This window comes from Chionomys nivalis, chromosome 4 (assembly GCF_950005125.1).
Source record: "Chionomys nivalis chromosome 4, mChiNiv1.1, whole genome shotgun sequence".
Classification (NCBI taxonomy): Eukaryota; Metazoa; Chordata; class Mammalia; order Rodentia; family Cricetidae; genus Chionomys; species Chionomys nivalis.
Window position 1 is genome coordinate 119,720,759 of NC_080089.1, and position 16,721 is coordinate 119,737,479.

Sequence of the window (16,721 nt, forward strand, 5' to 3'; positions counted from 1 at the left end):
GGCTGGTGGCAGGTACTCCATTGGCATGGGAACGAGAGATGGTCTAGCAGTTAGGAATGCTTGTTATGCAATCATGGAGACTGGAGTTTGAACCCCAGCACCTATGTGACAAACTATGGATCACAGACATGCCTGAAATGCCATCTCTAAGAGAGGTGAAGACAGAGAGATCACTGGGGTTTTCTGGTTTCTAGCTTAGAGGAGAAAACTTGAACCTTAGTTTCAGGGAGAACAGGTGTAAGGTAATAGAGCGTAACTGGTGCCCTCCTCTGACGTCTCTTTACATGCACCCACATGCACACAAACAAATGGATCCAAATACTATAGTTTCCTTTCACTGTCAAAAAAAAAAAAATCCCCAGTAAATACAATTTCCAATTTTTAGTTCAGTTCATAGGAACATTGCAATCTAATCTCACTTTTACCCTCCAGAATTAACCTATAGTTATTGAACTGTCAAACCTATCAGTCCCCTCAACCTAGCAAGGACCTCAGTCAAGAGTGCCGCACAACCACACGTGTGTGTGAGGTAGGAGGGAGGATGGGGAAGGGACTCCTGGTAGATTAACACTGCGGAAAGGTGGGACAAGCCCACTCCATCAGAGCTGCCACACCTGGTATGGTTATTCAAGGAGTAGAATAGTATACACCGTGGGTCTGTTAGGCTGTAAATATTTTCAGCTTGTGAAATAAATAGTCTATATCACAACTACTCCTGCATGAAATCTGTCACAGAATATGTAAAGAGATGGGCAAAGTTGCTTCACATAGTGCTATGGTTTGCTTCTACCCCACAGCCACAGAATCGCAAGTGTAAACACAAGTAAAACTAAACAATGTGAAATGAAAAAAGGAAGTATGAAATAATAGCTTTCTCATGATTTACTGTGTATAACATTTTGAAAAAAAAATATAAAACATACTATCATAAAATATTCATGAATATATATACATATAGTGAAAAAAGCCTTGCTATTGACATGCCTCAACCATGGCGCTGTGTTTACTTTTGGAAAGGAAGAAGGAAAAAGATAACATCAGAAAGATGGGGTCTTAGTTAGAGCTACAGTATTTTGTTTCTTTAAAAAAAATAAAATATCATACAGAAGAAAGAAACCCTACATGATTCAGCCTGAAAGTTTTCCCTTTGGAAAATATGGTTAAGTTAAAATCAAAAAATAATGACAGAATGTAACCCATTGAACAACAACAAACCAAAACCAAACCAAAAACCCACCACCAACAAAAAAACCTCATGAGTCAATTCTGAGATAAATGAATAAATAAATAGGGACAGCAGAAAAAATAGTTATGAAGCTATATGTAATTTACTGAGTAAGAACAATTTCTGGGCAGATGGGTGACTGTCTTCAAAACATTGAACATCTCTTTCCTTTTCTTTTCAAAGAAAGCAGTTCCCAGAGTACCTAGCGAATGTTGGCCAGGCGGCATCCAGGTCGTAGCCCCTTGATGCTAGATCAAACTGAACCTCAGTCAGCTCATACAGTTGGCCCACAATGTCAGAGCTCATCTTTGGCTTCAGAAAAGGGCTTCTTGCATAATACCAGTCACTGTAGAAAACATACACTGTGTGAATTGAGGAGAGACAAGGATAAGCAAGGAATAAATCTACTCAAGACCATCCTGTGTGGTTCTGCCTTACCAAACCCAGTAACTTGTGGTACTAAAATCAAAAAACAAGCAAACCATTTTTTTCTTTCACTGCTGGACCACCGGTTCTTTAAATAAGCTTTCTTTGCTTAAAAGAAACTATTGCAATGATCTAGATGATTATTATTTATATAATAGCTCTTTCCTCCAAAGAATTTGAGATACTTAAATCTTTGCGACTTGCCAAGAAAGGGCGACTGTAGGAGACAGGAAAATTCCTCTGGGAAAGATAACCTCAGCTTTTATTCCTTTCACAGAATCCAACAAGACACACTGGGCTCATTTCTAACTTCTGTTCAGACATTAAAAGCAAAGGAGTACATGTCTATCCAGAAATGTTATATGTACATTGTTACTGTGGTTTATCCATCTCACATGAAGCAATAAGAAGTTAAAAAGATAGTACTGATGAGTTTAAAGAATCACTTGTTTCATATTTGTGGTCTGTGATGCTGACTTGTTTAAGGCAGTCTTTACAAAATGCCTACAACAACATACTCTTCAAATCAAATGTACAAATGTTTTTAACTCACAAGTCTGACACACTGGTAAGAATGTAGATCAGTCTTAAAGGTGACAAAATAAAGCTAAACATTTGACTGTTATTTTTTAATTCAAAAGTCCTTTCTTTCATTAACTTAAATCTCTAAGGAGAGGCAGAGCAGAAATAGAAAAGAAATGCTGGGCAACTCAACGAGGTTCGGCTGGTGAGGCCCCGTTCAGCAGCAACGACCCTGATGCTCCCTCACCTTCACTCACTCAGGACCACCTCTCTCCTTTTCTGACTGTTTCCTGGTGAGGCTGCAGACTTATGAGGTGCAAACGCTGAAAGAGGGGCAACCTGGATTCACAGCAGTCGCCCTTCAGTCACCAGGGAGCCTGGCTCTGTGGTAGGTGGGAGCCCAGACTGAGTAAAGGAGAACCACACCGGCAATTCTTGTGGGAGAAACACAGGAACACTGGCTCCAAGCTCCAGGATCCCAGTTGAGCATATGAGAGAGCTAGAGAAATATTCCCCCTCATCACTCCTTTTACCCCACATGCTCAAAGACTGGTAGGAAATACAAAGAATAATGACTATAAAAGAAACTGGAGGCCACTGACTGACATAATTTCTGTTCATTGGTGCTATGGGGTTAAGCGCAGCACAGTCTTGCAATTACCTGGTCACTTTAGCGTTCATGAAGCACTGCTGCAAAGTGTCTGCCAACCTCTGGTGCACCAAAGAGTAGCGAATGAAAGCTCTGCCTTTTCCCAGAGATGTTCGGAGCTGAAAACATAGATCACATCGAGATGAACACTTGCCTCACAAAGGAACAGCAAAAGCCACACATAGGACAAAACATGCCGTCCGACCCTACTCCGACACTGGTAGCCCTCATACCCATCAAAGGCCACAAAACATGTGGCACTGTCAGTCTAGAGTAAAGCCTGAAGTGGGCGGGCTTCTCCCAGGCCTCTATCTGAGAATACTCTGCAGCAAACATGTGAAGAAAGACATATGAATAGAATCAAACGCCTGTACATTGAATGGAGTCACCCTTGTTCTTCTTCCTATCATTATCTCTGAGTCAGACAGGAAACTCCTTGATTTAATCTGGAGTAAGGTGTGGAATCTGGAGGTAACTGAATGGCTTCTCACCCAGAAGCTACACAAGGAAGGGATGGTAAACTTGGTTGGTACAGGGGTTAAGGTTCTAGGGGGTGAGGCTCATGGAGAGAGGGGCCTCAGGAGCTTGGTTTGAACATGAGTAGAAAGGGGAAGAATAGACAGGGTGGAGTGGTGTAAGTGGAGCTCTGTAAAGGCTATGGCAGATATATAACAGTTCCCTTTGTTGCCAAAAACCAAACCAAAACAACAACAACAAACCAGTTTCCATGTATCTGTTTATGCTTTCCTAATTGGCTGGTTTCTTTTCAGATAACCCAACTCACTGCATTTAGTCAATGTGTTATGGATGAGAACAGGGCTTTCCAGGAAGTCCTGTCACCAGGAGTAGAAGTCATAGAAAAGCCCAGGTATCCACACCTCTACAATGACTTTGATGACAAAACCATGTAAAAGCATGAAGGGATCCATCTGAGGTTTAGTCACTTACAACATGGCATGCTGGGCAGACTCTGCAATGAGGCTGCAATGCAGGGCCCTACTAGCTGTTGGCACACGGCAGCCAGAGCAAGTGGATTGAAGAGAGCTGCCACAGAGGTCACCCGAGACAGGTTTGAAAATTAAGATTCATAATCCTAATATATCAATCCCAGAAGTAGTCAGGCATTCAAAATACACTGAATCTACCATAGGTATCTTGGCTCTGCGTAGAGAAAGCAGGGCCGACACTCAGAATGTGGTAGGAGAGGAATGACAGCAGTCTGGTCAAACAGGTTCTTACTGTTCTCTACTGGATTGCGAAAGGAAGTATGCGGCACACCAATAAGGCACCAATAGTGCTGTAAACATCCCAGTAGCAGCTAACATCTTTAACTCAGAGGTATTTCTTACTTTGAATCGTTCTTACTGATGACTCAAAGAAATAATATGAGGTGATTTTAAAAGACATGAAACCTCATGAACGATGGACGTCATAAAACATTTCTCCATGTATCGTCACATGGCTTAAACAGTGGCAGGCAGAAGACTGACCGGATATAAAGCACTAAGGGATGCTTCCAAATAGTCACCTCAATCGGTGTTTAGAGGACAACCTCGATGCCAACACCATGTTCACTTTCTCCTCTAATGAGTTAGATGACAACAAAGTGCTTAGTGGGGACAACTGGGCAGCCAAAGACAGCTGGCAAGGTGGCCACCCACATACACCAAAACTGGAGTAGTGGTGGAATCTAATCAGACCTCTGCCCTCAAAACTACTCCTGTCTGTAAGCTCTCCGAGCAGGAGTGAGCCCTTATTCCTCCTACATGACAGCAAAACTTCTTAAATGGTAACATTTGAGCTCATTAGCAGAACAGATGAATATAAAGGGAGCTAGCTACTTACTTTAAAGGGACTTTATAAACGTTCTTCAGGAAAAGGAATATTTCCTTTGTACTGAAAATGAAAGCAACTACAAACCCCCTTTAAAAAATGTTTTAGATCACAGGTCAGCTTTTATTACTCAACTCGTGGCATTCTTGGCATCCCATATATACCACGCTGAAAAACACATACAACAGCAGCACAGGATGGGAGACCTGCAAGGAACATGGCTGCCTCTGCTTTAAACCAGACCACTGTGCCATGAGCCTGGAGCAGAGCTGGCCCACAACACCTCTAAAACCTGCATGAGCAATCCAAAGTCAGCACACAGCTTTCTTAACTTCTTTATATTCTATTTGCGTGGCCTCAAAAGGTCTGAATGCATTATGAAGAGAGGAAAAAAAAAAAGCAGCTAAAAAGTAGATTGTTTTAGAAAACACTTCATGACCCTAGGAATGAAGTCTATCTTGTTGTTAGATTTCACTTGCCCAAAGTCATACAATTGAAGGCTTCAGTGATGACAAAATGGGTGAGGAATGGGAGAAGAGGGTGAAGTGGAAATCTTTCTAGATTTCTGATAAATTACACACTGCTCTACATCATGAACTTGGGTTTCTCACCAACCTCACAAGACCAAACCACACCACAGTGACATTAAAGACACAAGCAGGACAAACACTTCAGAACTGACATCTTTCCTTACTTGCCTAGAGTCAGAAAGTGCAGCTGGCAGAAATCACTGAGCCTCTGACGTTGCTGTGCTTAATACTGTTTCCATCCATAAGAACAAACACACCTTTAATCCCAGCACTTGGGAGACAGAGGTAGATGGATCTCTGGGAGTTTGAGGCCAGCCACAGGGCCTGTGGGCTGACTTTAAAGTGATTTCATACTTGGCAGAGATGCTAACAAGACAAAATGCACAAACTTTTCTAGCATTTCTCTAAATTTCGGGTCCATAAACCATGTATGTGTGTTTCACTTCTGGGTTGACTGGGCTGATGAGAGAGGGAGTCACTGGGATGGGGAAAGGAAAGAGGTATGAAGGAAACCATCTGAGGTTTAGGCACTCACAATACTCACCACATGGTGTGCTGAGAAAACTCTCTATGGGCCTTAACAGGATCTTCTAGTTTCTGGGGCAAAGCACCCAAGATAAATGGAGTAAAGGGACTGCCACAGAGGTCTCCAGACAGGACTGCAAATTAGGATCCACAAAGGAAGAAGGGTGTGTAGTGTGGTGTGGTGTGTTTGTATTTCTTTAGAAGTTTGTAGTAAGACAAACCCAGGGGATAAAAGAAGTTACTTAGCAGCTCTGCATGCTAAGACCCTACCTTACTCTCCTCACTTCAAATCTAAGTTTCCTGACCAAACTGCTGGAAAAGTAGTAGCCCGGAAACTTTAAAAATTTTCGAGCTTTCATTCATTCATTCATTCATTCATTTATTCATTTTGTGTGTGTATGTGTGTGGTATGTGTGTGTGTGCAGGTCATGTATGTGTCATGGCACACGTGGGGAGACCAATCTGCAGGAGTCTGTTCTCTCTTTCAACCATGTGAGTTCTAGGGATGACACTTTGGTGGCGAATGCCTTTACCTAAATAATTGTCATGTAAGTCCCCTGACCTAGCAACTCTAGAGAAAATGATTTTTTTAAAAAAGGGAAGTAGTGTTGCACACTTCCACAGGGTGCCATGAACAGACTTTCCAGTGTGGATAGCCCAGTTGGAAAGTAACATTGGAAATGGACCCAGCCCATTTCTGCTTAGTCCAATCTCAAGTAGTTTCCATGAGTCTGAATCATTTAACAGGCACCCAGTGTGCTTTGACGAGATTTCTTGTCTTCTTGGCCACCCATAGACTTCATGCTACATCTAGCTATTTATAGAAGAGGTGTCCACAAAGAAGGTTTAGGCAGGGCAGTGTTAAGACAGGTGTTCTTCTCTTCATGGCTTAGTGTACCTCAGAGATGGACTTGACGAATCGGATCCCGTCATTTGCTCCCTTCACCTTGGCTAGGCACGCACAGAAGTAATCCCAGTAGTCCTTCTTGCTGCCCAGGAGGCTAGCCTTCTCCTTCTGATCAAACTGGGCAAAAAAGGAACAGAGAGGAAGTCTGAGCCCACAGCTGTTCATGCTCTATTAACACAATAAATAAAACTAGTTTCCCGGGAACAGGCACTGAGGGAGGTCTCTTGGTGGTCTTACTTTAATTTATTGGCAAATCAGAGTATGTCAATATCAAAACAAGAGTATTTTAATTCGCCAACTTTAGATGTGTAAACTGAGGCTAGTAAATTTACCAGCTCAAGGTTATATAACTAGCAAGATTCAGGAATAATAGTTATCCCAAAAGATTTATCTCTTGGTACTTGCCTAGCATAGACAAAGCCTGAGTTGTGGTTCCAGTATAGCAAGCTAGATTGATTAATAGAAAAAGAAAGGAAGGGAGGTAGAAAAGAAGGGAGAAAGAAAAGCAAGAAGGAGAAAAGGAAAGTAATAAAAGGCAAAAATTATCTTAGTTTGGTAGAAAACCTCCAATATGATAAGGACATTCAAGTGAAGAGTCTTTTGTTAACATTCAGAGAATTAACTGTGCTGTAACTTAGGGAACTGAGGCAATGACATTTTACCCATTACTGAACTCTCAAGAGCCAATACAATCTTAAAATACATGGAAAATTCAAATGAATGTCAGTGTTGAGTACTTTCAAATTCAAAATCAAAATGGGCTTACCTGGAAAAGAAAAAAAAAAAAACAAAATAAAGTGAACTCTCATAACCAGCAGGTGTCAAAGAAACAGGTGGAGGCATAAAGTGAGTCCTTCCATGCCTGTCTTTATTCCTAGTGGCTCTCTCACCCTATGTCCTTTGGTGGGATGTGATACTACAAAGTATGGTAGCTATCTTTCTATACCATTTATAGAATTTCTCCCTGGTTATGGAGTAAGATTCAAATCTAGGTAATAAAACAAAACCCAGAAAAAAATAGTAATGCCTCATACAATTGTAAAATAACTGCAGGTCCATTTCTTTCCTGCCTATTTCAAAAGTATGTGCTTCCTAAATCAGCAGAGCTGTCTGGGTCAAATTAAGCAGACACAAAAGTCACACCATGAAAATGTTGAAAGAATGTGGCCGGGCAGGTGTTGGCACAAGCCTTCAATCCCAGCACTTGGGAGGTGGAGGCAGGTGGATCTCTGTGAGTTCAAGGCCAGTCTGGTCTACAGAGCAAGTTCCAGGACAGGCTCCAAAGCTACACAGAGAAAACCTGTCTCGAAAAACCAAGAGAGAGAAAAAAAAGAATGTTTGCCTGACTAATCCTGACTCGGCCAGCTCCACAGTAACCATGCTTGAGGAGCAAGGCTCTGAAATGGGCCTTAGATGGTCTTCCAGAGTCTGCACTCTTGGAAATCACCTTTATGCCTGGCTCGTGTACATACATTGTGTCTTCTATAAGGGTGACACTACAGGGTTCAACAGGTTCTCAGAGGGTGTAAGTAACCCTACCCTACAGTTAAGAGCTTTGTTGGACGGGCCTGTTACTTGTTTTAACATGGTTTAAATCTTAGGGGAATGTTTTCAGTTCCCAGAACGTGCTGACTCGCACAGGAGGACTGAGCTCTGACGACTGCTCTGACTCTTGGTCTTACCACAAGGGCTTAATCGCTCCACTGTGCTTTCTGAACCACATCCTGGAAACCAACAGAAGTCACTCACATAGGGAACAAAAGACTACTGTGACAAAACCAACACATGACAGATGCCACTTACTTGCAGAAGATACTCAAGTTTATAGGAAAACTTGTGCAAGCTGGTGCTGTCATCTGTGATCGGTTCTCCTCCTTCTTTAAATTCATTGCTTAGTTCTGTCACTGCATCTTTAAGACAACAGACAGAAACATGTGACTAGAGAGACATATATGTTTACTTTACATTTCCACAGTCCTAAAATTAGCATGCATCTGAGATGTACTGAAAAGTAAGTCTGAGAAAGCAGAAATAACACCAGGAAGCACTAGGATAAGTGGTCAATGGTGGTCACCTTAGAAACACACAGGGTTTGTAAATACTCATCCCCGTGAATCCACCACCAAGCTAGCACTCACTATACGTATACACAGCCAGTTACCAAACGGTTGCTATGTGGATTAATCAACTGCAGTGTCACAAAACAAGACAGACTTGGGACAGTGAAGGGCAAGAAAACGGCCAGGATAAAGTCTGTTTTGCTTTGTGATTAAAAAACAAACAAACAAACAAACAAACAAAAAACAACAAAAACAAAAAAAAACAAAACAAAACACCCAATACTGGGTATTCACAAAGTAAAAGTATTTATTTAACATTTTAGCAGCTCTGGATTGGGATTCATATTATATGTGTTGAAAAAAAAGGCAATACTTTCTATGCAATGATGCATTAAATGAGAAACATACCTAAAAACAAGGTATCAGTTTTGGAGGTTCCAAATGGTAGCCTCTGGCATTTAATAGTGTGACATTCTGTTTTATAACTTGCCCCCACAGGAATTAAATAAATTAAATTAATTTAGGAATTAATACCTAAAAGACCGCTCTTTGAAGACAGCATTGAGTTCTTTTCAGGGTGGCCATGACTCAATCAACCTGTCACTAGACCCTAGAAAGGTTCCATTTCTCTTCAACAGTGGGAGCCAAGTTTCTAGCACAAACCGCAGCATTCACTACAACCCTATCAGCACAGGTTAAATGCAGGTTTCAGAGCATCAGCAAGTACAAGTAACAGTAACAATGGGTGCCCAAGAGGGCTCAGACCTTTACATGTATTCTTCATCAGTAGAGTGTCTGTCTTATTTCAACAAGCCAGAGAAGTTATGCAATATGCATTCTAATTTTAGCACTAAGATGAAAAAATTAAATACAACATAGAATCCAGGAAATCTCTTATTATCACCCCCATTTTACAGATGAAGGATCTGGCTGGGGAACAGCAGAGCTCTAAGCAGACACTGGTCCTTTTACCTCTCCAGTGTGCGGACTGCTTCCTTTGTTTGTTGGCTGGGTTTGATGACAGGATGTAGGTTTCAAGACTATTGAAACAACTGTGAAATTTCAGTGAAGCTAATACAGATTCATAAAGCTTTCTTTGAAAACTAGCCACTGTGACGTAGAAAAGACCATTTTGTGATGAAACTTCTAAGGACCAATGGCAAACACAGATTTGCACAAACTGTCATTTATTTTCTCTGTATGTCTGTATAAATTAAACAAAAGAAAACAAAAATGAAAGTCTAATGTGGTCACGTGCTAAGACTGATGGTGTATAATCCCAAGCTTTGTTCTGTACTGGTTCTGTGATAGTAAGAAAGTCAGATACTCCACTGTGCAAAATGGTAGCAGCAATGGCGCCTACCTCATAGGACCAAACAAGAAGATTTCGTAAGTTACTCCCAGTATCATGTATCTGTACTCACAACGGTGTCTTATGTAGATGAAACACCATTCAAAATATGACTCAAAAAATATTGGATTTTAGTGCATTTCACTTATCAGAGTTTTAGATTAGGGATGTTCAACCAGCATAGTGTTCCAAAATTGTAAAATATCCAAGAAAATTACAAAATATCAAAATCAAAATCAAAATCTGGAACACCTTTCAGATAATGGACACTCAACATGAATCAGCCATGAGAGGTCCCAAAGCACTGTAAAGAGCAAATCTGAGAAAACGGGTTGGACCTTGTTGGGTTTTAATCTCAGATGCAAACTATGGACTGCACTGAGGCTATCCCAGACCAATAGTCTTTACTACAAGATTTCTACTCGTTTGTCAAGTTCAAGCAATCAGGAACCCGGACTTCTAGGCTGTCAGGGAAGTGTCACTGTGACCTCTGCAGGCACAGCTTACGGTAAATGTGCTGGAACTCCAGAGGCTTACAAAAATCAACCCTGGCAGAGTGGGGGATGAGACACCTACTAAAATCTGGTCCTTGGGAGACCATCTGAAAGGGTAAAACCTGGGTTTCTGCAATCCACAAAAATGCTGTTATTCTGCCAAGGTCTATCTAGCTTTAGGTTTGTCCGCTCCCCTCTCTTGCCTTTCTCCAATGGGGAGAGCCACAAACCCAAGTGGCCCCCTTAGGAGTCCCGGAGGTAGGAGGCCTGGTACTAAAACGCATGGGATAATGGCCACCAGCGGCCAGGGCTGGTGTGGGGAGATACAACATGAAACCTTCAAGTACCTCATCTGCCTTCCTGCTTAAAGAGAGAGAATGTTCCTTTCCCTAAAAGCCTAGCTCACCAAAGCCCAACAAAGGCAACTAAGCAACATAAAGCACCAGTAACTGAAACCAGCCCCAGTCCCCCTAGTGTTATTTGATTTTGTTCACAAACCAGAGGTGCTGCTCTGAGAGGAATGTGAGGTGAGCCCTCCCAGCTGCACAGAGGCTGGATATCTGAGAACCAAATATTTCAATACGATGTATACTGTGTGTGGAAAAGAGGAAAGGGCTGAATTCTGACCATCAACAGTCAGGGCACAGGTCCAAGTTCCTTAAAACAAAGCCCAGTTCACTAGCCACTCAACCAGACCTTGAAGATCACGGATGATCCTCTGGAGCTGGGTCTCAGCACTGCTAGAAGCCATGGTGTCCCCCTTTCTTGGATGTGTAGGTCCAAGACAGACTATCACTTCAGTCAGCAGTGGTCAGACTCCATGCTGGCACCTGTACAGGGAAGAGGCCACAGTTTAAAGAATGTAGAGAACCTTTTTGTGTGAATCTTGTTAGAAGGCACGCTCAGGTCTGCTTCTGACATACTTATATTCTGACACCATGACATGCTCTAGGTTGTTCTGATTGGCTTTTTTGTCAACTTGACACAGCTAGAGTTATCAAAGAGGGAACCACAAGCATGAGAATGCCTCTAATGACTGCCCTGTGGTCAAGCCTCTAGGGCATTTTCTTATTTAGTGATTGATGTGGGAAGGCCTAGCCCATCCTGGCCCTGGATGGTGTAAGACAGCAGGAGGAACAAGTCACGAGGAACAAGCCAATCAGCAGCACTCTTCCATGGTTTCTGCTCCAATTCCTGCCTTGACTCAATGTCTGGAGAGTTTTAAGATAAAATAAACTCTTTATTCCCCAAGTTGCTTTTGGTCAGTCTTTATCACAGTAATAGAAATCCTAACCAAAACACAGACTTACCAAGAAGCAAGATCGACTTAATAGCATAGCTGGTTCTCTCTGAACTGCCCACCATGTCTCTTGGGACAGAACTGCCTCATATTTGATCCTCAGAAAAGTCTCCAGTGGCTCCCTTACCACTTCCCACAGAGTTCAGACCTGCTTACTTCAAGTTCTGACATCCCTAAACCCTGAGGAGCCAGCTCTGTTCAGAGCCATTTTTTTTTCTTATTTCTTTCTAAGGAACACTCAGAAACTTCTAGTCAGGCAATGTTGAGAGTTGGAGGGGCAATGGGTAGGGATGCATACCTGAGGGTTGGAGGGGCAATGGGTAGGGATACATACCCTAGGACTTCTGACAGGGACAGTCTGGCCTGCCTAGTAGAATGTAGCTCCTTCACTGTCAGCACTTTGAGCCTCTTCTGCTCTGAGTTCCGCTAAACCCGAGGGTGATACTCCCTGACCTGTCTGTCACCCAGGAGCCTACATAGCCCTCCCTCCAGTCCAGGGACAAGGTACTATTTTAAGCTCATTTATAGTTTTCTCCAGCTGGAGAGTCCCCTACTTAAGCAGCTGTTAATGTCATTTAAGGACATGGGAGTGTTTGAAGATTAACAAAAAGGAATGTGAACACCTGAAAGGAAGTTATGACCATGCATTTGGACAAAAAGGCTTTTCAGAAGCTTTAATCCACCCTTTAGGTATCCTGTGTGAAGGTGCAATGTCTGCTGTAAGGACACTAGCTGTCACATTACTGACAGACTGTCCAGGGCTCTGGTTCATATTGTACATAGAGCACTTACTTGTGAAAATCATTATGGTAAGGTAAATACCTTTCCTGTTTACAAAGGAAAATCAGATGTTTTGTAACATAAGGCCCAGGGTCACTGAGTAGAATTGACTTGATTAATGTTCTATGTATTTCAAACCTGCTGAACCCTTAGGACATAGCACAATCATCATTGCATTACAGAAAATGACGCAACACTCTACCAGCTCCTAGGAACCATCCTGAACTTCAGTGCTTCCCAGTAACACGGCACCCTGGTGTCTAACATGTGCCAGCTCTCTCACTCATTCAGTGCTATGGCTTCCTTCTGCTTCAGGAGGTGGGGCAAGGAAGCCCTGGAAAGGAAATGGCCCTAGTCATAAACAACTCCAAATATTTATAAGCATTCTAGTGACTGGTCAGGTCAGCATAGGCTTGTCACTCAACAGATGCCTAGGGTCTATTTTTAACTCACAAGCCAACACAGTTGTGACTCAGTGGAAACACACAGAGCTTCTCAGGCCCAAGAAGAAAGAGCCAGGCACCCAGCTAGACCACAGTCTCACTAATGCACGAGGGTCAGGGTTCAGGAGTTATAGAAACACTGTCTATAAAGGCCCCCTAAAAGTACTGGTACCGTTTATCAAGGATAATAGACTGGGGACAGGAGTGGTTTATGAGAGGCCTGCTTTCCATCCCAATGTTTTCCCCAGGTCCCATGCTGAACACAGAGACCAGGTAGGGAACAGTCATAGCATCAGAGAAGGCCAGAGCCTATGCTCAGTCAGCCTCTTCACACAAGGCCCAGGCAGACAGACTGAGACTCTGTCTTAGTTTGCTTTCTATTACTGTGATAAAACAGCAAGACCAACCTGGGTTGTAGTGGCCCACACCTTTAATCCCAGTATTGAGAAGGTAGAGGCAGGTGGTTCTCTGAGTTCGAGGCTAGCCTGGTCTGTAGAACGAGTTCCAGAACAGTTTGAGCTACACAGAGAAACCCTATCTTGAAAAATCAAAAACCAAACCAAACCAGACCAGACCAGACCAAATCAAACCAAACCAAACCAAAAACCCCTATCAAGACCAAAAACAACCTATGGAGGCAATGGTTATTTCAGCTTACAGCTGCAGTCTATCATGAAAGGAAATCTGGACAGGAACTTGTGATGGAAATCCAGAGGCAGGAACTGAAGGAGAGGTCATAGAAGCACACTGCTTACTAGCTTGCTCCTCATGGCTTGCTTAGCAACTGCTTTCTTATTCAACCCAAGACCATTTGCCCAAGGGTGGCAACTGCCTGCAGTAGGCTGGGTCCTTCTCGCACCATTCATTAAGAAAATGCTCCTATAACTTGCCTCTGGGACAATCTGATGGCGACATTTTCTCTATTGAAGTTCCCTCTCCCCATGTAACTCTGGCTTGTGTCAAGCTGACAAAACAAACAAAGAAACAGAAAATGAACTCTAACCAGGACAGTTCCTAATGGTGAGGTAGGGATGACTGTATCCTCCCCATTTACTTGTGGCCCTATCATCACCCTTTATTAGATGCTTTGTGAAGGCAGAGAGCCTCACAAGGTACAGTCTAGTTTTGTTGAAGCTGAGCTATTGTGCTGGCTAGTTTTACGTCAATTTGACACAAGTTAAGAGTCATCTGAGAGGAGGGAGTCTCAAATGGGAAAATGCTCCCATAAGATCAGGCTGTAGGAAGCCTGTAGGACATATTCTTAATTAATGACTGATGTGAGAAGGCCCAGCTATCTGTGAATTACTGGTGCTGGGTTCTGTAAGAAAACAGATGAGCAAGTCAAGAGAAGGCAGGAAGCAAAACTTCTCCATTGCTTCTGCACAATTTCCTGCTTCTAGCTTCTTGCTTTGCCCAAGTTCCAGTCCTGATTTCCTTCAATGATGAACAGTGATGTGGAAAAATAAGTCCCCAAGTTTCTTTTGGTCATGGTATTTCATTACAGCAATATTAATCATAAGACAGAAACTGATACCTGGAGTGGGGTTACTGTTTTGCCCATGCTGTTTTGGGGAGGTCTGTGGAAGGACTTTGGAACTTCGGGCTGGAAAAGTCATTGACTGTTGAGACTTCAGTGGGCTGTTCTGTAGGACCTTGGAAGACAATGCTGATGATGGAGGCTGTTAAGGACTCTATTAATCCCATTTGCTATTTTGAACCAAGAACCTGTGGTTCTAGTCAGCTGGGGCTGAAGTATTGGCTGTGATTAACAAGGGATCATCTGAGAGACTCAATTTAGAATCTCAATTTAGAAAATGCCTCTATAAGATCAGGATGATGACAGATTTTAGGGTATTTTTTAAATTAATGATTGATGTGGGAGGGCTGCAGGCATTGTGGATGAGGACACTTATGGGCTGGAGTTCTGGGTTCTGGAAGAAAACAGGATAAGCAAGCCAGGAGGAACAAGCCAATAATCAGTACCTCTCTGTGGCTTCTGCACCAGCTCCCACTTCTAGTTTCCTGCCCTGCTTGAGGTCCTGCCATGACTTCCTTTGGTAAAGGACTATAATGCAGAAGTATAACCCAAATAAACGCTTTCCTCTTCAAGTGGCTCTTGATCATGGTGAAACACTATAGCAATAGTAACCCTATCTAAGAAGCTATCTACCAAGGAGAACAAGAGAAAAACATCTGGTATCCTGACAGAATACAAGTGGCCCATGCAGGGCTATGGATAACAATTCCTGGATACTTGGCAATAAAGAGAAATGAATCACAGAAATTACAACCAGGCATTGAGCCTTCAAGGTGTTCTGAGTTTAAAGAAACCCCTAGAAAGGCTAAATATTTTATGCTTATGTTAATACAATGTTTTTGCAAAGAGAAATCAGAATACTTGTTGCAGAAAATGGGGAACAAATGGGTATAACTGCAAAAGGGTAGGTGATGGTAGAGGAAATGGAACAACAGTGCTTCATGTCTTGTTTATAGTGGCAAGTGCCAAAATTCACATAATGAGCTGGACTTGGTAGTATAAACCCATAATCCCAACAGCTGGGAGGCTGAGACAAGAGGACTTCTGTGAGTTCAAATCTAACCTGTTTTATATAAACAGCTGGGCTATATAGCAGGACTCTATCTCAAACAAAACCAGAGGGCTGGAGATACAGTCCTACTGGTAGTGCTTGCCTAGGATGCTCAAAGCCATGGGTTCAAAGCCCAGAACTGAAAAACAAACAACCAACCAACCAACCAACAAATCCAAAACCAACCAAACAAAAACAAAACTCCCCAAACATCAACAATTTAAAACCAGGGAAAAACCCACAAACCCCAATAATAATAAATAAAAACTCACCTAACTGTGAATTATATCTCCCCTTAAAGTAGTAGTGTGATAATTTTTTAAAACATGACGGAACTCACATAGGGACAATTTGCTTCTTATGCTGAAAGGAGTGAGTGACAGACTCTCTGTGATGACCGCCAAGTTGCTAGGATGTCTCTGAAAAGAAGCAGGTAGAAGTGAGGCCAGATGGAGGTATAGTGATGGTAAAGGTTACAGCTTTCCTGCACCACTTACTTCATTGTTGCCAACTCGGGATGTGGCTTCCACATGCACCCTGATTTCATGAAGCCCATGGCTGTGTGCACAGGCAAAATAAGGGCTAAATGAGGCTGAGGTGCATGCTTCTGGGGGAGGGGTGCAGGGGAAGGAGGTAAGAACAACCGACTGTGGCTAACATCCAGGCTGAGGATGGGACCATGTGTGTATCACACAGCCCACTGAATTTCCTGGATTCTAGCTATTTGGAATCTGGCCTTAAGGAAAAGATGTATGTCAATTAAACCAAGATCTTGGCACAAGGAGGCTTTATAAACACAAAAATGTGCTCCTGTATGATTATGCAGCTGAGCTGGGTGTGGTGGTGCACACCTTTACTCATAGCATTCAGGAGGCAGAAACAAGTATATTTCTGTGAGTTAGAATCCAACCTAGTATATATAGCAAATTCCAGGCCAGTCAGGACTACATAGTGAGATCCTGTTCCAAACAGACAGACAGACAGACAGACAGACAGACAGAACAACAACTAAACTTTGTGGTGCTTGAGAGCTGCTGCCCATTGTTCATGGCACAACAACTTGTCCATGGCATTCTCTATGGGACCCG

General features: G+C 42.6%; 1 protein-coding gene across 8 annotated transcripts in view; it reads right to left on the reverse strand.

Annotated features, from left to right (window-relative positions):
• Fyco1 (FYVE and coiled-coil domain autophagy adaptor 1) overlaps nt 1-16,721 on the reverse strand; it is a 72,963-nt gene that overhangs the window by 48,765 nt on the left and 7,477 nt on the right. For 3 of the 8 annotated variants that reach the window (XM_057766978.1, XM_057766981.1, XM_057766985.1), the window contains exons 2-7: nt 15,974-16,052; nt 11,219-11,352; nt 8,421-8,527; nt 6,609-6,734; nt 2,835-2,941; nt 1,428-1,571 (exon numbers count right to left, since the gene is read on the reverse strand). In XM_057766978.1, coding sequence (XP_057622961.1) covers nt 1,428-1,571; nt 2,835-2,941; nt 6,609-6,734; nt 8,421-8,527; nt 11,219-11,273 — 539 coding nt within the window. In that variant the 5' untranslated portion in view covers nt 11,274-11,352; nt 15,974-16,052. Of the gene's footprint in view, nt 1-1,427; nt 1,572-2,834; nt 2,942-6,608; nt 6,735-8,420; nt 8,528-11,218; nt 11,353-12,156; nt 12,198-14,579; nt 14,640-15,905; nt 16,053-16,721 lie in introns of those variants that run through there. The other 5 variants (XM_057766979.1, XM_057766982.1, XM_057766980.1 and 2 more) reach the window with 4 other exon arrangements.